Raw genomic sequence first — 25,737 nt, 5'->3', positions numbered from 1 at the left:
TCTGAAACCACAGCATTTGATATATTGTACTCTATCGTTATACACTATCCAGCATACCATTATTACCACCTGCTTGTTTCTGCTTCTATTATTCTTTTTTTAGCTCCAATTAGCATCTAGGACACTTTAGTTGCATAATGGTTTACTGGTGTATAATATACAATAGGTATAAAACACTGTTCACTCTATTAGACACATCTACCAACAGCTGCTTTACATTGTGAGTGAAAAGTCAGAGACAGAATCTTTAAATCTGTTGCTGCACAGTTTGTTGCTCATCTGCAAATTCTTCATCAGTGCCCATGGGATGCTGCCTACTTGATGCTGAATACAGGACGCTGCCCACATGATGCTGGTTGATGGAGCATTTCCTGTCCAGTAGTGACAATGAGGTGTTTAAATTCTCCAGAGGCACTACTTTGTCGGATCCACTCATACCAACACAGCTCTTAACACCACTATGTCAGTGTCACTGTAGTGTTGTGAATAACCAACAAGCCACATAATAGCTGCTCTGTGGTGGTCCTAAATTGTATGCTATACAGTGCAGCTGTGTCATTCTCATCTGTAATATTTTCAGCACCCTGTTGACAGTGAAGATGCAGAATTACTTCTAATATCATTATTATATATTAGCTATGACTATAACACAAATAGCTTCCCCCTGCTGAGTGGTGATAAGAAGCACTCTGTCTATCTGTAATATGAAGTATAGAGCATTACAGTACAGAGAACAGGTGTGATCTAACAATCAAACACTTTAATAATCAGATGCACCCTTTGACCAGCCTCTACCAGTGCAAAGCCATGATTGATAATGTGCTCTTTATTTCATATGGAACATAACCAAAAACTGTATATCGTAAGTTTTAACTTTATATAATAAGTAAATAATGATTCCTATGATAGCTAATCAATAATTCTGGAGATATTTACCAGTCTAAAATAAATTTATAAAATCTACACACTCTGGCAACTAGTTTAACAAATTTAAATGTAAGGATTAATGCAGTGAAATAATGGCTTACTCTGCTGGTGAGTGGGACAGATTAATGTATAATGTATTGTGATATACAGGACAGAGGCAATTGATCTTTTGGAAACAGCAAACCGTTGTATGCAATTATTTGCTTATTGTATAAAATAAAGGAGAAATGGCACACGTGATGAAAAAGAAGAGCAAGAGTTCCCTCTGTTACACAGAATGAGTTACCAGCCTCATAAACCACAAGTTAGCAGCATGCCATATAAGAAAAACAATAAAATCATACACTTTTAAGTTCACATGATTCCTTATGTATTACTTTATTTACAATGTTAAACCAAAAATGAATGAGAAAGTGTTTCCAAACTTTTGGCTGGTACTGTATATGTAGCCTATTTTCTGTGATATCTGTGCATTACACTACAGCATGTGTAGTGCTGTAGCCAAGGCTACGTGGTGGAACTACTCACAAGATATGCGTAAATTTAGCGCAACATCGGCGTTATATGCGTATTTCACGTGGCACACAGTGCTTCTTGAACAAAAAAGTAGGGGGGTTGGCGTACAAGAGCACATGTGGGCGGGGTTGGATGTGGGCGGAGTTGGATGTCCAACTCCGCCTTCCTACAGGCTGCAGCGAGACGTACTTGCACAGCGCTGCTCCATTTTTTCATATAAGATGAATCTGAAGTTTAAAAAACTTACTCTTTTGCCTGTAACTCAGTAACGGTACACTTTAGAGATGAAAGGCGTATATCCCCGTAATCCTGAGAGCATGCCCGTTCGTTTGATGTATATTTTAGCCCCCTTTGGTAAACTATGTCGTTATGAAAAATATGAATATTCATATCATAACTATATTTTTTTCTTAAAATCTTGTCTGCAAGGTATATTAACACTGGAATAGTTAATATTTGAGAATATATAAAGATAAAATGACCTAGATGACTGAAAAGCTGAGATTCTAAGCTTTTAAATGGTATATAGCTTGTCTATATTGACCCTACAGTTACTCAGATAAACACAAGCAAATATGATTTTAATAATTCATGCGGATTTCTGGCCCGCCGGCGGGCCAGGGCGTGTTGCCTCAAGTCCTGGGTCCGCTTACTGAGGGGACTCCTGATGACATGCCGCCCGCGGCAGTGGAGGGGGAGGATTCCTCTACCTATGCAGTGAGAGAGGTGCTGGATTCTCGCAGGCGCGGCGGTGTGCTCCAGTATCTCATCGACTGGGAGGGCTATGGCCCCGAGGAGCGTTGCTGGGTTGCTGCCGGAGATGTGCTGGATCCTGCTCTACTTGCGGAATTTCATGCTCGTCATCCTAGCAAACCTGCTCCCAGACCCCGCGGGTGCCCCAGGCGCTCTCTCTCCTTTTCGGTTCCGGTTCGTCAGGGTTCCCAGTCCCGCAACTCCCGTCTGTCTGGCACCCCTGTTCCTGCCACCGGTACTCCCTGTCCGTCGGGTGGGCATCGTCGTTGTCGTCCCCGTTCCGTCTCCGCTCCAATTCCGGTACTGTCACGTCTGGTGCTGAAAGCGCTCCTGTTTCTCCCACACTCAGCTCTAACAGAGGTTCTCAGTCTACCAACTACACTACCCAGAGCCAACACCCGCTGACATCACACACACACCCGATCACATGATACATCATATACTTCCTCCCGGAAGTCCTGTGTATTAATCACTGGCACTATAAAAGAGCTTCTCTTATGCACACCTGTGCCAAGTATTGTTGGTTCACCCTCATTACGAAGCGTTATTGTTCTCTAGTCTCTGTTTTTTTCATGTATAACCTTGCTCTTTGTTTTTTCGACGCCGATTTTTGCCTGCTCCTCTTTGTTTGGATTTACCATGTTTGACCTGGATTGTTTATCATTTTTGCCTTTTTGTCTACCTCTGGTGCTGGCCTTTCCATGTATGATTCTCTGGACTGTTCATATTTTTGACTACCTCTGTATCGCTGATTCCTCTCATATCTGTATCTGTGAGTGTCTGAGTCCTGTTCTCACTATGATATCTCATAACTCCCCCCCTCCTCCTCTCTCTCTTATTTGGTTGTTACCTCTCCTAAACCCCCAATAAACTAAGAGATCCTAATATAAAAAGCATAAAAAATAATCTAAAATATTATAGTAAAGTAAAATGGTTCTATGCTGTTTGCTACAGGAAAATACCTACATTTAACAATTAATTACAGAATATTAGTAGATTACAGTTTTTCAGATTCGCTAACTTGCTTTTGTCCAATCTGTATTCACCTTTTCAAAACTCTAAATACGTTTAACACAACATCTCTCTGTTGTGGACTATACTGTTCATACAATTCATGTTTCTATCACACAATATACATTCAATTAACATGTTTTTAACAGGCTTACCATTTTTAACAAACAATATTCCAAACAATATTCCCCAGTAACGAGGCTGTTTATAAAATGTAAGGAGTAGAAAGTTCAGATAATTGTGTGAAAACGTAAAGAGTAGAAGTAACAAGTCGTCTAAAAAATAATTACTCCAGTAAAGTACAGATAACCAACTTTTCTACTTAAGTAACGTATGATTACTGTATATGATTTTGGTATAAAATGTTAAAGTTTGTGAGTTTTTGTAAGTATCCTGCTGTGAAAGTCAGACTGAACACATCTGGAAACACTGTAGTTCAGATCACAGTGATTCAATCCTACATGTTTTAAACTACTGCTGAACAAATAAAGTACTACTTTTGTTTATCAGATATTAATTAATTTAATGATGCATCATATCAATGTTAGATCAATGTTAGCCTCCATCGTTCTGCAGGAAACAAACCCCAGACTGATTTTAATTACTGTGTGTTTTTCTCATCAGTGAACTTCACTGTCTCTACATTCCTGCAGTGCAGTGGAATTATGCACAGGTGCATTGTGGGAAGGAAGGTGGTGGATATAAGAGTAAATCTTTCACTTTGTGATCAGATTTTTCTGATCTCATGAATATTAATCTGAAAGCTGGTGTCATGTGACTGATTGATTTCTGCATTATAATTTAATAGCAGTGATTAGAATAGAAACAGGAAGTTATTTCCATCAGTGGGAGAAGAGAGTGCAGTTATTTACTTACCGGGTAGACTGTGTGGAGAAAAGAGAAGAGAAGACAGAGTTAGATAAATCTCCATGAGAAGATGTAAGTAAAGTAAAATAGTTGGTAAATAGAAGAATGATTTAGTAACACTTGATCTCCTAATCAGAAATCTCCTTTTCTCATCTGTACTGTAGTTTATCATCCTTCACTGCTGCACTGCTTTCACTACAACTCCATCAACATCTTCAGATAAACACTTAAACCTACAGCAGATCCTCAACCCTTCTAGAAATCGTCATCTTTAAACTACATTAAACACTTCATGCAGTGATTTTCTCTATTAATAGACAGTCCTGTGTTCCTCCATCAACAACAGCAGCACAGGTGATCTATTTAGGGGTGAAACAGTAATATTTATAAAGAAATACCTGTCACCTGCTTGGTGAGACGAACTGGCAACATCTCTGCTGTTCAAAAGCTAAGATGTACAACATAATGCAAATGTTTATGCCTTTTTTATCGATTAATTCCCTATATTTTTTATCCTTGTTGAAAATAATGTAACTAAATTTATTAAAGTCCTAATTATTAAACTATTATTATTCCTTTATTTATTTCTATTTGTGTTTGCAGTTTGGAAATGTATGTTGTGAATTAAAAAATATAACCTACCTAAAAAAGGAAATCAATTGGTCATTCATTATTAAGTGAAATGTCTTGTTTTCTTGTGTATTTTTAATTACTCTTTAAGCAAACAAATATGTCTTATCCGATTACTCAAATAAATCGAAATAGATTCTTCCGTAGAGTACTCGATTACTAAAATAATCGATAGCTGCAGCCCTAGTTGTGAGAGTGTGATTGTGAGAATGTAGTTGTGAGAATGTGATTGTGAGAGTGTAGTTGTGAGAGTGTGATTGTGAGAGTGTGGTTGTGAGAATGTGATTGTGAGAGTGTGATTGTGAGAGTGTAGTTGTATAAGTGTAGTTGTGAGAGTGTAATTGTGAGAGTGTAGTTGTGAGAGTATGAGAGTGTAGTTGTGAGAGTATGAGAGTGTAGATGTGAGAGTGTGGTTGTGAGAGTGTAGTTGTGAAAGTAAAGTTGTGAGAGTGTAGTTGTGAAAGTAAAGTTGTGAGAGTGTAGTTGTGAGAGTGTGGTTGTGTGAGTGTGGTTGTGAGAGTGTATTTGTGAGAGTGTAGTTGTGAGAGTGTGGTTGTGAGAGTGTAGTTGTGAGAGTGTAGTTGTGAAAGTAAAGTTGTGAGAGTGTAGTTGTGAGAGTGTGGTTGTGAGAGTGGTTGTTAGAGTGTGGTTGTGTGAGTGGTTGTTAGAGTGTGGTTGTGAGAGTGGTTGTTAGAGTGTGGTTGTGAGAGTGGTTGTTAGAGTGTGGTTGTGTGAGTGTGGTTGTGAGAGTGTATTTGTGAGAGTGTAGTTGTGAGAGTGTGGTTGTGAGAGTGTAGTTGTGAGAGTATGGTTGTGAGAGTGTGGTTGTGAGATTGTAGTTGTGAGAGTGTAGTTGTGAGAGTGTGGTTGTGAGAGTTTAGTTGTGAGATTGTGGTTGTGAGAGTGTAGTTGTGAGAGTGTAGTTGTGAGATTGTGGTTGTGAGAGTGTAGTTGTGAGATTGTAGTTGTGAGAGTGTGGTTGTGAGAGTGTGGTTGTGAGTGTGGTTGTGATAGTGTAGTTGTGAGAGTGTGGTTGTGAGTGTAGTTGTGAGAGTGATTGTGAAAAGGAGCTGCAGTTGTGGTTTGATGGTCTCTGTCTCTCTCTCTCTCTAAAGTGTAGCTGTAGGTCGAGCACTGCTCTTCTGTGCTTTTCTACAGTCTGCAGATTTCACTGGGTGTTTATTACATCCCTCTCTGTTTATTAGTAATGCATGTGAGAGTGTAGTTGTGAGAGTCTAGTTGTGAGAGTGTGGTCGTGAGAGTGTGGCTGTGAGAGTAATTGTGAGAGATTGTGAGAGTGTAGTTGTGAGAGTGTAGTTGTGAGAATGTAGTTGTGAAAGTCATCATTTTAGATAGTGTTGAGTGATTGTGAGTGTGGTTGTGAGTGTAGTTGTGAGAGTGATTGTGAAAAGGAGCTGCAGTTGTGGTTTGAGGGTCTGTCTCTCTCTCTCTCTCTCTCTCTCTCTCTCTCTCTCTCTCTCTCTCTCTCTCACTAAAGTGTAGCTGTAGGTCCAGCACTGCTCTTCTGTGCTTCTCTACAGTCTGCAGATTTCACTGGGTGTTTATTACATCTCTCTCTGTTTATTAGTAATGCGTGTGAGAGTGTAGTTGTGAGAGTGTCGTTGTGAGAGTGTGGTTGTCAGAGTGTGGTTGTGAGATTGTAGTTGTGAGAATGTAGTTGTGAGAGTGTAGTTGTGAGAGTGTGGTTGTGAGTGTGGTTGTGATAGTGTAGTTGTGAGAGTGTGGTTGTGAGTGTAGTTGTGAGAGTGAAAAGGAGCTGCAGTTGTGGTTTGATGGTCTCTGTCTCTCTCTCTCTAAAGTGTAGCTGTAGGTCGAGCACTGCTCTTCTGTGCTTTTCTACAGTCGGCAGATTTCACTGGATGTTTATTACATCTCTCTCTGTTTATTAGTAATGAGTGTGAGAGTGTGGTTGTGAGAGTCTAGTTGTGAGAGTGTGATTGTGAGAGTCAAGTTGTGAGAGTGTGGTCATGAGAGTGTGGTTGTGAGAGTGATTGTGAGAGATTGTGAGAGTGTAGTTGTGAGAGTGTAGTTGTGAGAGTGATTGTGAGAGTGTAGTTGTGAGAGTGTAGTTGTGAGAGTGTAGTTGTGAGAGTGATTGTGAGAGTGTAGTTGTGAGAGTGTAGTTGTGAGAGTGTAGTTGTGTGAGTGATTGTGAAAAGGAGCTGCAGTTGTGGTTTGATGGTCTCTGTCTCTCTCTCTATCTAAAGTGTAGCTGTAGGTCGAGCACTGCTCTTCTGTGCTTTTCTACAGTCTGCAGATTTCTCTGGGTGTTTATTACATCTCTCTCTGTTTATTTGTAATGCGTGTGAGAGTGTAGTTGTGAGAGTGTGGTTGTGAGAGTGGTTGTGAGAGTGTGGTTGTGTGAGTGTGGTTGTGAGAGTGTATTTGTGAGAGTGTAGTTGTGAGAGTGTGGTTGTGAGAGTGTAGTTGTGAGAGTGTAGTTGTGAGAGTATGGTTGTGAGAGTGTGGTTGTGAGATTGTAGTTGTGAGAGTGTTGTTGTGAGAGTGTGGTTGTGAGAGTTTAGTTGTGAGAGTGTAGTTGTGAGAGTATGGATGTGAGAGTGTGGTTGTGAGATTGTAGTTGTGAGAGTGTTGTTGTGAGAGTGTGGTTGTGAGAGTTTAGTTTTGAGAGTGTAGTTGTGAGAGTGTAGTTGTGAGATTGTGGTTGTGAGAGTGTAGTTGTGAGATTGTAATTGTGAGAGTGTAGTTGTGAGAGTGTAGTTGTGAGATTGTGGTTGTGAGAGTGTAGTTGTGAGAGTGTGGTTGTGAGAGTGGAGTTGTGAGATTTCACTGGGTGTTTATTACATCTCTCTCTCTCTGTTTATTAGTAATGAATGTGAGAGTGTGGTTGTGAGAGTTTGGTTGTGAGAGTGTGATTGTGTGAGTGTAGTTGTGAGAGTGTGGTTGTGAGAGTGTAGTTGTTAGAGTGTAGTTGTGAGAGTATGGATGTGAGAGTGTGGTTGTGAGAGTCTAGTTGTGAGAGTGTGGTTGTGAGAGTGTAGTTGTGAGAGTGTAGTTGTGAAAGTCATCATTTTAGATAGTGTTGAGTGATTGTGAGCGTGGTTGTGAGTGTAGTTGTGAGAGTGTAGTTGTGAAAGTCATCATTTTAGATAGTGTTGAGTGACGTGAGTGTGGTTGTGAGTGTAGTTGTGTGAGTGATTGTGAAAAGGAGCTGCAGTTGTGGTTTGAGGGTCTGTCTCTCTCTCTCTCTAAAGTGTAGCTGTAGGTCGAGCACTGCTCTTCTGTGCTTCTCTACAGTCTGCAGATTTCACTGGGTGTTTATTACGTCTCTCTCTGTTTATTAGTAATGCGTGTGAGAGTGTAGTTGTGAGAGTGTAGTTGTGAGAGTGTGGTTGTGAGAGTGTGGTTGTGAGATTGTAGTTGTGAGAATGTAGTTGTGAGAGTGTAGTTGTGAGAGTGTGGTTGTGAGTGTGGTTGTGATAGTGTAGTTGTGAGAGTGTGGTCGTGAGAGTGTGGCTGTGAGAGTGATTGTGAGAGATTGTGAGAGTGTAGTTGTGAGAGTGTAGTTGTGAGAGTGTGGTCGTGAGAGTGTGGCTGTGAGAGTGATTGTGAGAGATTGTGAGAGTGTAGTTGTGAGAGTGTAGTTGTGAGAGTGTAGTTGTGAAAGTCATCATTTTAGATAGTGTTGAGTGATTGTGAGTGTGGTTGTGAGTGTAGTTGTGAGAGTGATTTAGAAAAGGAGCTGCAGTTGTGGTTTGATGGTCTCGATCTCTCTCTCTAAAGTGTAGCTGTAGGTCCAGCACTGCTCTTCTGTGCTTTTCTACAGTCTGCAGATTTCACTGGGTGTTTATTACATCTCTCTCTGTTTATTAGTAATGCGTGTGAGAGTGTAGTTGTGAGAGTGTGGTTGTGAGAGTGTGGTTTTGAGAGTGTGGTTGTGAGATTGTAGTTGTGAGAGTGTAGTTGTGAGAGTGTAGTTGTGAGAGTGTAGTTGGGAGCGTGTGGTTGTGAGAGTGTAGTTGTGAGAGTGTGGTTGTGAGAGTGTAGTTGTGAGAGTGTAGTTGTGAGAGTGTGGTTGTGAGAGTGTAGTTGTGAGAGTGTAGTTGTGAGAGTGTAGTTGGGAGCGTGTGGTTGTGAGAGTGTAGTTGTGAGAGTGTAGTTGTGAGAGTGTGGTTGTGAGAGTGTAGTTGTGAGAGTGTAGTTGTGAGATTGTGGTTGTTAGAGTGTGGTTGTGATAGTGTGGTTGTGGGAGTGTAGTTGTGAGAGTGTGATTGTGGGAGTGTAGTTGTGAGAGTGTGGTTGTGAGTGTAGTTGTGTGAGTGATTGTGAAAAGGAGCTGCAGTTGTGGTTTGAGGGTCTGTCTCTCTCTCTCTCTAAAGTGTAGCTGTAGGTCCAGCACTGCTCTTCTGTGCTTCTCTACAGTCTGCAGATTTCACTGGGTGTTTATTACGTCTCTCTCTGTTTATTAGTAATGAGGGGTTTGTGTTTATTGTGGTGTTTCATCATCAGTGTGTCTGAGAACGTCTGGACTGTGTGAAGTAAAATCTAAAGCTGTTCTTTTCATCTTCTTACAGAAAACCTTCACTTTTCACTTTCTCACTCTGGAATCATGATGTGGAAGTTTGTGAAAGAATGAGAAAGTGTTCAGTGATTGTTTTTACTGTGAATCACTATCTGTCCTGAATTCTCTCCACATCATCATCATTTACTCTCTGTATGATTCACCTCATTTATCTGATCACAGCTCTGATCATTGGCGTTTAAAAATTAACTATATATGTTGTAGTGGATCATACAGAGATTTCCTTCACCACTTGGACACACGCACACACACTACCCCCACTTTATGGTCTTTAAGGAACTTCGACCCCCAGAACACTCTAAAAGCCTTGGAGTAATCTTTTTTCAAACAGCCTTAAATTTCAAAATGGCATTTCCTGACTATTTCTTCACTCAGCCTTCCTCAAGAGCCCTAAATGCAATTTTAGGGTAAAATTCTTTTGACATTCCTCCAAGTCGTAAACCTCGGAGTTAATGTTAAACATTTGGAACTGTGCACAATTGTGTTTTTTGCCAACAACACCATCTACAGGACGAGGACGGGACTGCGGGACTTGAGAGAGTGTTCTAAACTGGCCTTGGAAATTGTAAATTCACCAAAAACTATACCAATTTAGGGGTTTGTGCTTAGTTATTTCTGCAATCACTTAGAAATAAGATTCATGAAGTTAAAATGAATGCTCTAAGCTTGGAAATTCCATTGTCAGTTGTAGGGAGACTAACTCTTTTTCACCAACCTCCCCCACGGTCATAAATTCTGAGCATTCATCCTTATCTAAACACTCAGCAGATGGAGGAATTTCTCACTAAGAAGATTTTGCTTAAAATACATATTTATTGACTATATAAAAAAGGTGTTTTACAGAATGTTTACTAAATAATGTGCCATATCTGGTATATTTGTCTGGTATATGGTATATGTGTTTGGATGTGTCCTGATTAAATTTTTCTACACATTCAAGTCTGAATCAACAAGGTTTAACTAGCATTTGATAATTTAGCTTTATTTGGTTATCAGTGGTTTAACCATGTATTATCTTTTAAGTGATTTAATTGGGTTTAAATAATAACATGACTCTTGATCTCTTTCTGACAGGGTACCATCCATTGTTGTATTTCTAAGATTATCTTGAATATTACAAAACTGTTTGTGGGCAAAATATATATATTACATTTATTGTGATTCAATTGTAAGATTGTTGTTTCCTGAATTTATCCTCACAAACTGATATGCTGAAGAATGTATTTTGATCCACTGTTTAGTTGAGTTTTCTTTTGGTTTGGTCTATTAGAAAAATTGGAAATCTCTCACTAGCTGAAGCATGGTGACCATGTGGAGTGTTTTTATGGCCCTTTGTGAACAGATCATCTTCCCCGCCAAAGTTTGAAATTGCTCCTAGACCAATCAAAACACAGACACTTGGGCCACAGAGCCAATCGTAGCTCAAGAGCCAAACAGGCCAAAGAGACTAATAGTTAAACTGGGTCAGTCACAGAGAGTTCAGTTGAAGAAGCAGTTGAAGAGAGAAGTGGAGGAGAAGTTCGAGCAGAGAAGTTAGAGGAGAGAGGTTAGAGAGGGCCCAGAGATGAAGATAGGATAGACTGTTAGTTTAGTCATCTTAGTTTAGTTTTCTTAGACTAGTGCATTTAATCTTCTTCAAGTATATTCATATTAGCTATCCTAGTTAAAATATCTAAGGTTATTTTACACTCTACGAAGCCAAGCATTATTCCATCTAAGTTTAGCTAAAGTACAGCTGAAAAAGAGATCCGCCAGATCCAACCCAGAAACCTGCGGTCCGGAGGCCTCCAGCAAGCCAACTGAGAGTGAAGGGATTTTCCCGTGGGTTCTAATGGGGCTCCGTGCTGACACAGGAAGTCAAACCATCCTGCAGACAGGCTCACGTGATCCTTTTTCGGGGTGAAGCAGCAGACGACCACACAAACCAGACGGACATCACCAAGGCCCACTTCAACACCTCAGAGTAAGGCAGAGCTGGGTTTAATCTTTCGGCAGATGGTGTCTGTTGGTCATGGTTTGGTCGGGTCTTTAATTTAGTCTTCTTTAGTATAGATGACTCATTTTGAGTTGCTTGGTTGGAAATAAGAACTGGTTTCGTAGACTTAAAATGCCTTAGACCCTTATTTAGAAATATTAACTTAATAGTTCTATTAATCTTTATTCCTTTCATATCAGTATTATAACGTGTTTGTTGTTTTATTCCTCATTTATCATTCTACACTATGATTTGATATCTAATGGCTACATTTATGACTTTTTAATGAATTATTTACTCATATCTGTGTGATTTAATAAAATACTTTTATTTTACAAAACCTGTAATTTCAGTGTGTTTTCTGGATAACTTGGTTATGAGAATTTCTGTCACCTGTAGAAACCACACCCTGAGATGTCTTGTGTTATTAATTAATTTGATTAATTAATTTATTAATTAATCTAATTAAATTAATTTAATAACTGGTGCCCAATTAAAAATATTTCAACATCTCAATTAGCACCAGGTATTAAAACCACTGAGCCCGCTACAATGTAATGCTTGACTTGCCCTGATGTACCTGATCAGCTAATCACTATTTCATTTTCAAATTGTGTTTATTAATTTAGGATTGCAGGATTAGTCTCAGCTATAATGAACGACAATTAATTTAGATAACTAGTTAGCTAGAAGCTGGATGTAGTGGATAGCGAGAATTTAGTACAGTACTTTATGTTGGTAGTTTGAAGCAGTTTCTTAACCCTGATCACTGCCCTAAAATTGTGTTTTTCACCCGATCCAACTGACTAGCTAATAAACAGTCCTTTTACTTTTAGAGTTTACCTGTTAAAATCCCTTAGCCCCCTATGGATCATAGATTAATCATTATGTATATCTAGCAGTGTATTAGACACATCATACCCCCACTTACTTTATTAAGTGCCTTTAAAGCATAGAAAACTCTAGAACCGGGGTATTTAATTAGAATTCAGTACGGTCCAGTTTTGTCAGTCCAAGGTCCGGACCATCGTCATTTTTAACTTGTGTTGTGATTCAGTGCTATGTCTTTCATATATATCGTTTTCGGGCTCCCTATCTCTTTATGAAGGCGTTTTATCCCGGCCGCGTCCCAATTCTAATTGGCAGAGAAGAGCGTTTGGTGATATTACACCACATGTGATTGGTCTGGGAGTTTACTGCGCCGCAAAGCACGTATACCGTAAAGACAATAAACGTTCCGCCAGTTTAAATAAATACTGTCAGAATTAAATCCTTCTCAGTAGTTTATTGGTTTGGGTCTGCATTGGACAACGTCTGGGTCCAGACCCGGACCTCGTTCCGGCTATTAGTGACCCCTGCTCTAGAATATACAGAACAGTGGGAATATGCAGGAACAGGGTGTAGAAATACGGATCTATCCTGACTTCTGTTCATTTGTAGTTCACAGTACGACCACAGTAAGACCACATGTCCTGACGTCTAACGTTTATATTAACTTCTGCCAAAAAATACATTATTTTTCATAAAAGGACACCATCGTAAAAAGTGCTCTAAAAAGAATAAATTAAAAGACTGGAGAAAATGTAAATATACAACAAAATTGACATGCCAATACATAATAATAATAATAATAATAATAATAATAATAATAATAATCAAATCTGTTATGTTATTTTAAATATTAGGTGATAACTGATCAGTTTTTGTCATATGTATATAATATGAACGTAATTTTTTCTAACAACAGTAAATGTAATGTTAAGTTGTAAAGTCACCTTTACTTGGATGTAACTAATAATAAACAGAACACAGAAAAATTGAATTATTTGTGATTAAATGTAATTCCACAAATGTTGTTCTAGGAAACTATATGGTGGGCTTTGGTTCATATTAGCAAATGTGTCCACCCCAATATGGAACCCACTCCTACGCCCTTGGCTGTGATCATCTGTCTCTCATTTCTCTCTTTATATCTTTTATTCTCACACTCTGATGATGATGATGAAGATGAGTTTATGTAGAGTGAAGGTCTGGAATACTCACCTACTGCTACAGTACACTCCTCTGTTGTGTCTCCGCTGGTTACCTGACACAGGTAAAATCCTGTATCTGAGTCTCTGCAGTTTCTGATCTGTAAGGAGACATTTCCTCTCTGCAGCTCCTGAGTGATCAGACTCACTCTGTCCTCGTAGCCCCTCCCCTCTGTTACCTGTCTGTTCTTATAGAGACAAACACAGTCCGTCCCCTTAAACCACCTGATCTCCATCCCAACAGAGTTCAGGAGACAGGAGACACGAGAGAGTAGCAGCAGAACCAGACTGTTTAACTCCATCACGAGGACCAATGAGTTTAAACTCACCTGTGTAGAAAACACACACACACACACACACAAACTTTTGAACAAAATTTTGAATAATCTGCATTGTTACTTTAAAACTATGCTGTGTATAAAATATTAATATAACAATTTCTGTATAAAATAGTAAAATATGAATTAATAAATAATAATATTTGATAATAAAGTTTGACTCACTGTTACTCAAAGCTGCCACCATCTTTATCTCCTCCTGTAGATTCAGTCTAATACAAGACTACACACACACACACACACACAAACTACACACACACACACACACACACACACTACACAAAACACACTATACACACACTACTACATACTACACACACACACACACTACAGAGAGAGAGAGAGAGGTCAGTATTTAGATGGTCAGATCTCTTTATAATGGTAATGGTATTAATTATGTAGTTGTAGTAGTTAGTTATGTAGTTCTGTAGTTTGTAGTCTGGTGTTCACAGTTAGCTTTAGCATGATGCTAACCGCTCTTACCTTTGATCTTCTTCACTCAGACATTTGTCTGATTCAGGTGAAATATGTCCACATTTTAAAGCAGCTCATATCAGCTTTTTATCTGATAACAGTCTGATCATAATAATAAGAGCGAGTTTCAGCTTTTAATCCACAAATCTTCTAATCGTCTCTCCGTTTGATCTTCCAGAGCGGAAGCAGATCTACTTTCACTTTCTCTTCACTTCAGTCCTGCTGCTGCTGCAGAGCTGCTTTATGGAGAGACCGCCCACTTCCTCTCTCCCCCGTTAAATCACAACATTACTGCTCACCGCTAGAGGGAGCCCGCGAGAGAGTCCTCAATCAATGGAGCTGAATGGAGCTAAAGGGATAAAAACTCTATTTATTAATAGAAACTCAACACTTCTACAGGATTCTCCTTTAATTTTAGAAAGTAGAATAAAGTATTTCTCTAATAAAGTAAAGAAATCATACCTGTATATTTCAGTTTTTCTACAGTAAACGGGTTTTAGTCAGTAAAGACTCCAGCATTACTGCTACTGTGAACTGACTGACTGCTGAGCTGATGCTGGAGTTACAGTCAGAGCTCTGAGATTAAAAGATTTATAAATTATATCTGCGCTACTGAAACATTTATATTGTTCTGTGTTGAGAACAATTAGTATAGTAGTTTTCAGTATAAAAATTATTAAATATTTATAAACTCACTCAGGAGCGCCTCTGGTGGTTAAATAAACCGGAAAGAGATTCTGAATTGGGTTTTCTCCTCTCTAGAACATCTCTGACTGCTGCTGCTGACAGACTCTCTGAGTTGCCAGATTTTTCAAAAATGTCAGTTTTTACAACAAAACTGCAGGTCCTTCTAAAAAAAATTGCATATTGTGATAAAGTTCATTATTTTCTGTAATGTACTGATAAGCATTAGACTTTCATATATTTTAGATTCAATACACACAACTGAAGTAGTTCAAGCCTTTTATTGTTTTAATATTGATGATTTTGGCAAAAAAGTAAAGAAAAAACAAAAATCTAAAAAAATTAGCATATTTCATCCGACCAATAAAAGAAAAGTGTTTTTAATACAAAAAAAAATCAACCTTTAAATAATTATGTTCAGTTATGCACTCAATACTTGATCGGGAATCCTTTTGCAGAAATGACTGCTTCAGTGCGGCGTGGCATGGAGGCAATCAGCCTGTGGCACTGCTGAGGTGTTATGGAGGCCCAGGATGCTTCGATAGGGGTTCAGGTCAGGAGAGTTGGCAGGTCAATTGAGCACAGTAATACCATGGTCAGTAAACCATTTACCAGTGGTTTTGGCACTGTGAGCAGGTGCCAGGTCCTGCTGAAAAATGAAATCTTCATCTCCATAAAGCTTTTCAGCAGATGGAAGCACAAAGTGCTCCAAAATCTCCTGATAGCTAGCTGCATTTACCCTGCCCTTGATAAAACACCAGCAGCTGACATGGCACCCCAGACCATCACTGACTGTGGGTACTTGACACTGGACTTCAGGCATTTTTGCATTTCCTTCTCCCCAGTCTTCCTCCAGACTCTGGCACCTTGATTTCTGAATGACATGCAAAATTTGCTTTCATCCGAAAAAAGTACTTTGGACCACTGAGCAACAGTCCAGTGCTGCTTCTCTGTAGTCCAGGTCAGGCGCTTCTGCCGCTGTTTCTGGTTCACAAGTGGCTTGACCTGGGGAATGCCGCACCTGTAGCCCATTTTCTGCACACGTCTGTGCACGGTGGCTCTGGATGTTTCTACTCTAGACTTGGTCCAAAGCTTCCGCAGGTCCCCCAAGGTCTGGAATTGGCCCTTCTCCACAATCTTCCTCAGGGTCGGGTCACCTCTTCTCGTTGTGCAGCGTTTTCTGCCACACTTTTTCCTTCCCACAGACTTCCCACTGAGGTGCCTTGATACAGCACTCTGGGAACAGCCTATTCATTCAGAAATTTCTTTCTGTGTCTTACCCTCTTGCTTGAGGGTGTTAATGATGGCCTTCTGGACAGCAGTCAGGTCGGCAGTCTTACCCATGATTGCGGTCTTGAGTAATGAACCAGGCTGGGAGTTTTCAAAAGCCTCAGGAATCTTTTGCAGGTGTTTAGAGTTAATTCATTGATTCAGATGATTAGGTTAATAGGTCGTTTAGAGAACCTTTTCATGATATGCTAATTTTGTAAGAAAGGAATTTTGGGTTTTGATGAGCTGTATGCCAAAATCATCAGTATTAAAACAATAAAAGACCTGAAATATTTCAGTTAGTGTGCAATGAATCTAAAATATATGAAAGTTTAATTTTTATAATTTAATTATGGAAAAGAATAAACTTTATCACAATATGCTAATTTTTTGAGAAGGACCTGTACATCTGCTCCACGACATCTGTTCCACATGTTATTATTATTATAATTAAGAACAGTAATAATAACATATTTAATGATTTTATAATTACCAATTGGATGATTTTACATTGTATAAATAAATTGTCATTGATCAATTGATATTATTGATAAATATGCAGTTCATATTTTTATTATTTTTATTTTTATTCTGCAAGTTCATTTATTTTGTGTTATGTAGGTATAACTGAATAATAATAAGTGAAAACTATATTATTACTGTATTATTTTCTGGTTAAATGTTTATTCAATGAACAAAATTCCACTATAGCTTCACTGCTCAAAACTAAAAAAATAAAAATACTCTTAAATCACATATCAGATGTTGGTAAACAAAGAGTTGAGTTTAAAATCATTACAGAAATAAATTATTTAATTATTTAATAACAAAAGTAAATGGAAACCAACATCATTAACCTTTTAAGGTCTAGACTGAAATTCATACAAAATCAGATCTATTCAGGAAACCGCTGACGAGATCATGAAGGTTTGTTCAGATCTCTAAAGATACGCCTCCCCAGACCATCACTGATCCACCACCAAACTGCTCATGCTGGATGATGTTTCTGGCAGCAGAGCATTTACTATGGCATCTCCAGACTCTTTCACATCTGTAAGATGTGGTCAGTGTGAAGCTGTGAATCTCATCTATGAAGAGAACAGGGCAGCACTGGAGGAGCTGCTAACTCTGCTAAATGAGCTGCACGGTGCTGGACTGTGAGTACAGGTCTCACTAGAGGACGTCAGGATCTCACGTCAGTCTTATGGAGTCTGTGTTCCAGCAGTCCGCTGAAGCTCATTCTGCAGGACTCTGCTTGTGTTTCTTCTGTTCCTCCTCACACTAAAGATATCAGTCCTGCCACTGGGTTGATTCTCTTCTACAGGTCTGTCCTGTTCTCCTGGTGTAATGATCTCCTGTGTGCTGGAATCTCCTCCATGATCTTGAGACTGTGCTGGGAGACGTGTGGATGTTTCTTTCTGGAAGAGCTGTGCTGTCTGAAAGAGCTGCAGCTACAGCTTCATGCTACCAGTAGAGACAAGAACACTAGAAAAATACTGAACTAAAGAAGAATCAGTCAGGAAGGAGGAGAGGAGAGGATTTGACTGTGGTCTCCACCTGCAGAAAACTTTCTCTTTCTGGATTTTCTCTTGCTAAAACTCTGGAACCTTCAGCCGTGTTTGAAGGAGTAAAACAGAAAACTTTCTTTTTACATCATGTAATAATATAAATCAGGGATGAAGACTGTATTTTATCCTATGTGGCACATCATAGCTTTTACATGCTGACAGGGCCCCCATGTTGTACAGTAGCTCCACATACACTGTATACAGTGATAGAAAATGAACAGGAAGCTTCATTTCTTTACTCTGTTTGTACTGTTACTGATTTCACTAAGGTAATCTTGCACCACAGCACTGCATAAACTACCCCTGGAGGATTTTAATACGCTAAAGTTGATACATTTTGTTTAGATTGCACACTTTGTTCAGTAGACACCATTTAATAATATAATGAATTGTGAATAATGGTGAATATTTTCCTGTCCTTCAAGGTAATAAAAAACATACATCCAGCAAGTACACTGACACCAGCTCCAAATGTCAGTTATCCCCTGATAGAAAATACAGGACTTCTTGTGACCCGTATCTCAGCCAAAGATAAATTACATTGCTTACTAATTAAATTTCTCAACACAAAGTTTATTATAACACCCATATGCATCCATATGTAAAGAAAAAGTTGAGGTATTTCAGAGACAGTTTTATTTCTGTGGATAAAACCCTGTAAATGGACCTTTAGGCATGTGCTCACTCCTATCTTACACCCCCATCAACAATATATTTTCACGTCTTGCACCTATTCCGTTAAAATAGCATCAGAGTTTAGGAATAAGTCTACACTGATGGGCGTGGTGGTCTGGAAGTGAGGTGTGTTCAGGTAAATTTCTGACATGCTTTACTCTTGGTGGTGGAAAACACAGGTGCGCCACTGACTGATTTAAACCCTGACAGCAGTCAACAGCACTCAGCTTGAGTACACCCCCACTCTTTACACACACACACATAGACATGCTGCATCACGCAAATCCAGCTTTAACATCAACAAAATGCAGATAAAGAATAATATAACATTGCTGTCAATTGAAATTACTTGCTAGCACACCTTCACAGTGTGAATGCACAGATCAGTATCCTCTGCTGGGACGCGCAAAGCATTACGCTGTTAAGATAAAAATGCGCCAAAGTCAGAGCACACCTGGCTCTTAAACATATTGGCAAATAAATGCTAATTGGTTTACTTTTCAATACGCCCAAAACACACCCATGATTAATAAAGAGAATTAGTTAATGATTTCGCAAGTTTTGAGCTGCACAAGGCGTACGTATTGCATCCTTATGATACCAAAGACACACGACACTCCCTAAATCAAGCTACACTGTGTTGCATTCTAATTAGCTTTAACAGTTCAACTTCATATTGCCCCGCCTCTCTCCCTCCCTGAACACACCTCCCCCACCTCTTGTCCTGCAGGCAGTGATAGCATGGAGATGAATCCAAGTATAGAAGAGCAGCAGGTTAAGTAAAAACAAGTGATATATTAGTAACGTATTACTTAATAACGTGTTGTGGAGTCATCTTAGTGTTTAAAATAGATTATATTTACAGTTAAAACATACAACTAATTAGTATTTTAATAATAACACCAATAATCTAACACTAAGGCTGAGAGAGTCTGTGAATCCCTGTACTGAACTGCACTGTAGAGCTCAAAGTGGAAACACTTATTTAAAAAATGCTGCTTATCCAGCACTAAAACACAGTTTAAACACAGATTCTTTAAGCTTCATGATTTATGATGCTGCTGCTGCTGCTGTACCTGTGTGTTAAGTGTGGGCTCGCATGCTTGGTGTTGTGTGAGGTTAGTGGTGTTTGTTAGCTCTGCTACTCATTGTATGGTCTGAAAGATGGAGTCTGGAGAGTGATATTATACAGTTAGTGGGATTTAAATCTCTTCATACTCTTTCCTACACAAGACGCATTAGTTCTACACATATGAACTCAGAAATGGTAAAATCACGAACAGAGCAGAGCTGAGCTGAGCTGAGCTGTATTCCTGAGTGCTGCTGATCCGCTGCACCCTGTAGAAAGTCAGGGTTCCTCAGCTCCTGTCTGCAGCTGTGCTGTATGAAATCTGGAACATGTAGATTTGTCTTAGTTTTTGCTTTATACGATGTAAAAATATGGAGACATATCGTATATTACCATTCAGCTAAAAAATAGTAATAAAATACTGAGATATTACTTTTTATCCATATCGCTCAGCCCTAGCGAAGCGTTACGCTTTCTGATAAAGAATTTTACAACACCTGCAGCAGTGATACTGACATGCACACAGAGATTTTTTTCAATTGAATAGGCTTAATTAATTTGTTAAAATTCATTTATTGTGTGTCTTTGTCCTCTTATCTGTATTTCAGAGGCTGCATTTGTGGAAGATCACAGTTAACAGTTTATTCAGAGAGTAATTCCTCTGTAATAGAGATACTGGACTGTTTAGAAAAACAAAAACTGATTAGGAGTGAAATGAATGGTAACATCAAAGCTACAAAAACACCTCAGGAACAAACGAGGATGCTGTATAACTTTCTTCATTCAGGAGGACGAGCTGTGAAGGTGGAATTCTATTAAATCCTGAAGAAGAAGCAGCAGCTCCTTGTGGATGGCTCTGGCTCTCCAACTTCCCAGAATGGATAAAGCAGGTTTGATAATTGAATGAATGAATGAATGAATGAATGAATGAATGACATGCATTAACTGATGAAAACAGCAGTAAACATTAAATAAACATGTTAATATATTTTCAATCTCATATTTTCTGCACACATTTTGTATCAGTGTTCTTTGGGGTCAGTTTTGGGGGGAAAAAGGCAACGTTGTGCTCCTCATAATAACAGCAATCAAAATACATACTTCAGATGCCAATCAGTGAGATTTGCAGAGGTGTGTTTTATTTTTAGGGCTCTTTAAGAATAAAACAGAACACCTGATCATCTTTCTCCTTATTAAATGACTGAAAAGCTGAAGAGAAGGAGAAGATCTACACAGCAGTTCTGTTACATCAGCTAAAAGAAGCCGGTACTGCTGCTACTGTGCTGAGAGACGAGGGAGATCCTTTCCACTCAGTGACTGTGAGACCAATTACACTCTCCTATTTACATCAGCAGTGATATACATAACTCACAATGACAGTCTGCACTTAGACAGGTGTGACATTCTAGACCTCAGCTCGACTGTGAAAATTATTTATGTGGATCCATAATTTAAAATTCATAGTTGACAAAAATAATCTTGTTTATTGGTCATGCAGTCACATATAATTAATATCAATTCAGTGCAGAATTCAGTAAAACATGAATTAACCCTTTTATTAAATTGTATTATCTTACCTAATATAACTGTTTTCCAGAAACAAACATAAAAAGGTTTTCATGCAATAATCCACTTTTATAAAATATATATTTTTAAATTCATAAAATGTATCTCCACAGCATACAGTGATTATTTTTATACTAATAAGCCTTCTACTGATTCAAGAGCTTTATCTGTATGTGTGCTTTATCATTTTCTATTTACTTCAGACATAAGTTCAGAAACTCCCAACAATAAATGCGTTTTGGAGTTACTTGGAACCTGCAGTTGGACTGAACTCCCTTAATTTATGAAACTCAATATGAAGTTAGTGTTATTGTTTTCCATCACATGAAACAGACCAGACAAATCCATTTGTAGAGATTCACACCATTATTGTAATAATATCTTCATTTACATAATAAATAAAACAAATAATTTTTGAGCACATAATTGCATCAAGGCCCAAACCCACCAAAACTAAACACAGTTAATCTGGCAACAGCAGTAATGGAGTAATAACTTCAAAAAGATCTTCTGACCAACTTTAGAGACTAACATCTTTAATTCAGAATCAAAATGATCAATCACATTATAAACACATAAATATATTATATATTATTGTACGACACACGGGTATTTGCTGGATATTTTTTTATTGGAACAGTTCAAACAGAACCACTAATATTACACATAGTGTTCATATTATGTACAAAACACAGATGTGATCTTACAGGAGAACATCTGTAATGTGAACAGAACACACAGATACACACAGATACAATACTCCATACTGTAAAATAAATCTGATGCTAAAACTGATTTACTTTAATTCACTTTAGTTGTTTATTTATCACTTCTAGCAGCCGATGTTGATGAAGACAACAATGACGATGATGATGATGGTGCTTAAGAGGAAATATCCAAACCAGATCCCCAAAATCATTCTTAGGTTTTGTAATCACTGGAAGTTAAAGGGACAGTTTATAAAACTATCTGAATGCAAGTCAACCTGTGGGTTAAACCTTGTGGTATCAAAGTTATCAATCTGTTCTTATTGTACCTTCGGTTTAAACCAGTGATTCTCAAACTAAGCCTTGTGAAGGTTTATAGAAATCTCTCAGAAGTTATAATAGTAGATGATGTTAAGCCTTATTAAATAATTAAATATGTGCCAATCATCTAAATTCCCAGCCATCCCACGGGCACTTATATACTGTATAAAGTGGGAGAACAGCACTATGTGCCGTGTCTTATACACAGGACAAGGCCTGTCAGTCAGGTGTGCCTCTGACTGAAAACAATCTAGAGAGTCGTTAAGAGTCAGACGTTCATTGCTATCTTGGTAGTGTATTGTCAACACAGGCGCATGCCCAATGCGTGTACACCCAGTGCTGGACTGGTAATCTGGCGTACCTGGCGTTTGCCTGGTGGGCCGACAGTCCTCAGGTGGATTTTCCTTCTTTTTTTTTTCTAAGAGACCGGCCCACAATATAGAGGGGACGGCCCATTGGCCCATCTTTAATATACACTGTGGACTGAACCAATCAGGATATAGGAGGAAAGCGGCCCCACCCTCTCTCTGCGTGGTACGTTCAGTGTTGAGCTTGTATGTTAAAGGAGAGGCAGTATGGAGAAACCACAGCGGCAGAAAGCGGGTGCGGAGAAGATTCACTGAAGCTGCTACAAAAATGTTTAAAAATCACAGACATGTTCGCTGCTGTAGCCTCCGAGTCCTCAATAGGTGAAGACAGAAGCAGCAGACCGGGAGAGCAGGCTTGTGACGGAGAAACCGAGGGACAGACTGAGCAGGAAAGTGTAGCATGTAAGCAGGTAGTAACGTTAGTAAAGTTAGAATTACACAGGGACTTTGAGGTGATGGAGGTAACATTAGCTCTATTACATGAGAATGAGGAGCAATGGCTGATAAAATAGCAAACGGTCAAGAATGAGAAGTGTTGGATGAGCAGCAAGTGTATATTTTAGGCTACATCATAGTATTTGAGATATTTAGGTTAAAGGTGTGTTGAAAGGCTGCATAGTTTGAGTTTGTAGCCTCTATGCTGTGGATCAACATGTTTTAAAAAGCACTCAAACAATAGACAAAACAAAATACTAAACTTCTTATGTTTAACATGATACATTATGCTTCTCTGTAACCCCACATACATACATTACAAGACGCTAGTGCTCCACTAATTATGAGGGGCCGGTCTAAACCAAAAATGCCGGGGCCGTTTTTTTGTCCCAGTCCAGCCCTGTGTACACCCCACTTGTTAAGGAAGCGCTGGACATGTTCAGGTAGCTGCACTATTGAAATAGTGCACACAGAGCTCACCTGACTCCTAAAGGGAATTCAAAGTGACTGGTTTCTTATTCTGACACAAACAATCCAGAAAATCCAATAACTGACAAATTTATCCCGAGTTAAAGAGCAGATAAAGCAAGAAAGCAGTAATACAGAGTAGAAATAGGTAAGAAATAGATTTAGGATCACCTGCCTTAGTGTTAGCCAGAACACCATTTAGTAATAACTGGTGAGATTAATGCACTGGAGCATTTTTACCTGAAGTCTTTTACCAAAACTGAAATCAGAAAAGTCCTCATAACAGTTTTTGGTTAACTGTTTATGACAAAGTCAGACGGTAAAGTAGAATTTAAATAAATACAGTAATTATCCTACATCATCATTACTGCATTAGTTCAGAATTAGATCATAAATCATAATTTGATTGATCCATTTTAAAATGCTATTATAGGAAAAGTGAAACTGAAATTAAACATCCACAACTCCTCCACCTGATTTTTCACTCTGATCCTTTTTTCTAAAGAGCCACTTCAGCACTCCTCCAGCCTCTCCTTCTTCATGTTCTTTTTCTGATGCTGCGCCTCTTCTTTCTGTCTCTGCAATTCTCATCACAGCTGTCTGGTAAACCTCCTTCCTGAGTGAATGAGTTTCACTGAGTTCTAAAACTCTTTTCTTCAGTTTCTGCAGCTCTTCATTCTTCTCCTCCATCTGTCTGCTGAACTCTTCCTGCATATTTAACTTTGAGAGCAGGATGTTTTTCTGGAGTTCAGGCAGGATGATCTTCATCAGGTTTCTCTCCGCCTCAATTCTAGCTTCTCCTTCATACGTCTCCCTGATCTCCTCCATCTCCTGTCTGTGTCTCTCCTCCATCTCTCTCTTCTCTTTCTCTCTCTTTTCTTTTAGTTCCTTCACCTTTTCCTCCATCTCTGTTCTTCTCTCTAGCTCTCTTTCTAGCTCTCGTTCCAGTTCTCTCTTTTTCTCTTCATCCCTCTCTTCTTTCATCCTTCTTTCTAGTTCTGTTGTTCGGTCGTTAAGTTGCTTTATCTCTCCTTCATGTTCTTGTACAGTTCCCTCTATCTTTCTCAGAGAGTTCTTCATCTCATTTTCTAGTTTTTCTTTAATCTCTCTCTCTTCCATCATCCTCTTCTCCTCTCTTTCTCTGATGATCTTTGTCTCCATTGCTCTGATCTGAGACTGTGTCTCCAGGTAGATCTCACTGCTGTAGAATTTCTCTCTGTTTTCTTCCACCATCTTCTCTATCTTCTCCAGCAGCTCTGAGATCTGAGAACCATCTCCACTCTCCTTAATGTTGAGACAGTGAAACCTGTTCCCACATTTCTCCACAAGTCTCTGGACCTCCTGGTTTCCTGATTGGATAAACTCTTCAATGTTCTTCTCCTGAACTTCATCAGTAACAGTGAAGAGGATCATGGTGTTCCTCCAACATCTCTCTCCAAACATCTCCTCCATTTTCTCCAGCATCCCTCTCTCCTCTCCTGTAGACTGCTTCACTGGTAGGACTAGGAGGAAGGCGTGTGGTCCTGGAGCAGACAGACGGACACAGTGCTCCACGTTCTGTCTCAGCTCCTCCAGAGAGAGTCCAGGACAGAAACAGTCAGGAGTTTCCACCACAGTCACCTGCCTCCCAGCCACCTCCCCCTGTCTGCTCTCACTCTGCTGCCTCACTGTAGAAGCTCCAGCCTGGCTCCTCTCCTCTCTGCCCAGGATGGAGTTTCCTGCTGCACTCTTCCCACATCCAGTCCTCCCCAGCAGCACCAGTCTGAGTTCTGCTGCAGGACCTGATGCTGGAGAGACTGCACTACACCGTTCTCCACTCACTGAAGAACAACAGGAAAGAGACAGTGAGACTAAAGATTAAATATATTACAGTATTCTGATGATTATTATATTCAGATTAATATTTAAGATACTATTTTAAACTGTAATGATTTACTTGTTGGAGGAAGTTCCTCCAGACTGCTTCTTCTCCTGAGTGATGCTGCTGAATCTGGAGTCTCTCCACTCACTGAAAAATTCACAACCAGCAGAATAGAGATTACATTACTGAGGGGGAGGAGTCTGTTAATGTTTTATATTTTATAACAAATTATCATATATCAATATTATGTAAATCTGAGGGGCAGACCTACTAAAAGTGGTGTTAATTACAGACAGTCTACCAACACTTTTCAAATGAAAGCAGATTCCACTTACCGTATTTTTCGGACTATAAGGCGCACCGTATTATAAGACGCACTATCAAAGAACGCCTATTTTCTGCTATTTTTCCATACATAGGGCGCATCGCATTATAAGGCGCGTTAAGTGACACTAGAAAGGGTGCCTATATCAAAGTGAACAGGGGTGGCGCCATGTTTCCCTTCCCCCACCGGGGGTGGTCGCTTGCCGGTGGAGCGTCTCATTATACAAATCTAGCTCTTTCAAAGTCAAACGAGTGCTGGATATTAATCTACACAGATTCCTCTCCTGAAAACTGTTTATTTGGGTGAGTAACGTGCTTCGGTTTATTTACAGTAAGC

General features: G+C 39.2%; 3 protein-coding genes across 18 annotated transcripts in view; all 3 read right to left on the bottom strand.

Moving 5' to 3' along the window:
- The window catches only part of LOC125780456 (selection and upkeep of intraepithelial T-cells protein 1-like), a 167,865-nt gene extending 153,548 nt beyond the window's left edge, over nucleotides 1-14,317 (bottom strand). The window contains exon 1 of the mRNA XM_049476355.1: nucleotides 14,095-14,317. The gene's annotated coding sequence lies outside the window, so the exon portion shown is untranslated. The remainder of the gene's footprint in view (nucleotides 1-14,094) is intronic.
- The window catches only part of LOC111197591 (golgin subfamily A member 6-like protein 22), a 280,890-nt gene that overhangs the window by 18,352 nt on the left and 236,801 nt on the right, over nucleotides 1-25,737 (bottom strand). For 5 of the 13 annotated variants that reach the window (XM_049476209.1, XM_049476242.1, XM_049476244.1 and 2 more), the window contains one exon: nucleotides 21,529-23,998. The exons of 1 other annotated variant lie outside the window; for it this stretch is intronic. In XM_049476209.1, coding sequence (XP_049332166.1) covers nucleotides 23,666-23,998 — 333 coding nt within the window. In that variant the 3' untranslated portion in view covers nucleotides 21,529-23,665. Of the gene's footprint in view, nucleotides 1-21,528; nucleotides 25,036-25,151; nucleotides 25,224-25,737 lie in introns of those variants that run through there. 7 more of the 13 variants (XM_049476197.1, XM_049476224.1, XM_049476229.1 and 4 more) reach the window with 3 other exon arrangements.
- LOC111197592 (trichohyalin-like) overlaps nucleotides 1-25,737 on the bottom strand; it is a 309,738-nt gene that overhangs the window by 88,739 nt on the left and 195,262 nt on the right. The window lies entirely within an intron of this gene.

This window comes from Astyanax mexicanus, chromosome 1 (genome assembly GCF_023375975.1).
Source record: "Astyanax mexicanus isolate ESR-SI-001 chromosome 1, AstMex3_surface, whole genome shotgun sequence".
Lineage (NCBI taxonomy): Eukaryota > Metazoa > Chordata > Actinopteri > Characiformes > Acestrorhamphidae > Astyanax > Astyanax mexicanus.
Note: the sequence above shows the minus strand (reverse complement) of the source record. Positions and strands in the feature narration are given on the sequence as shown.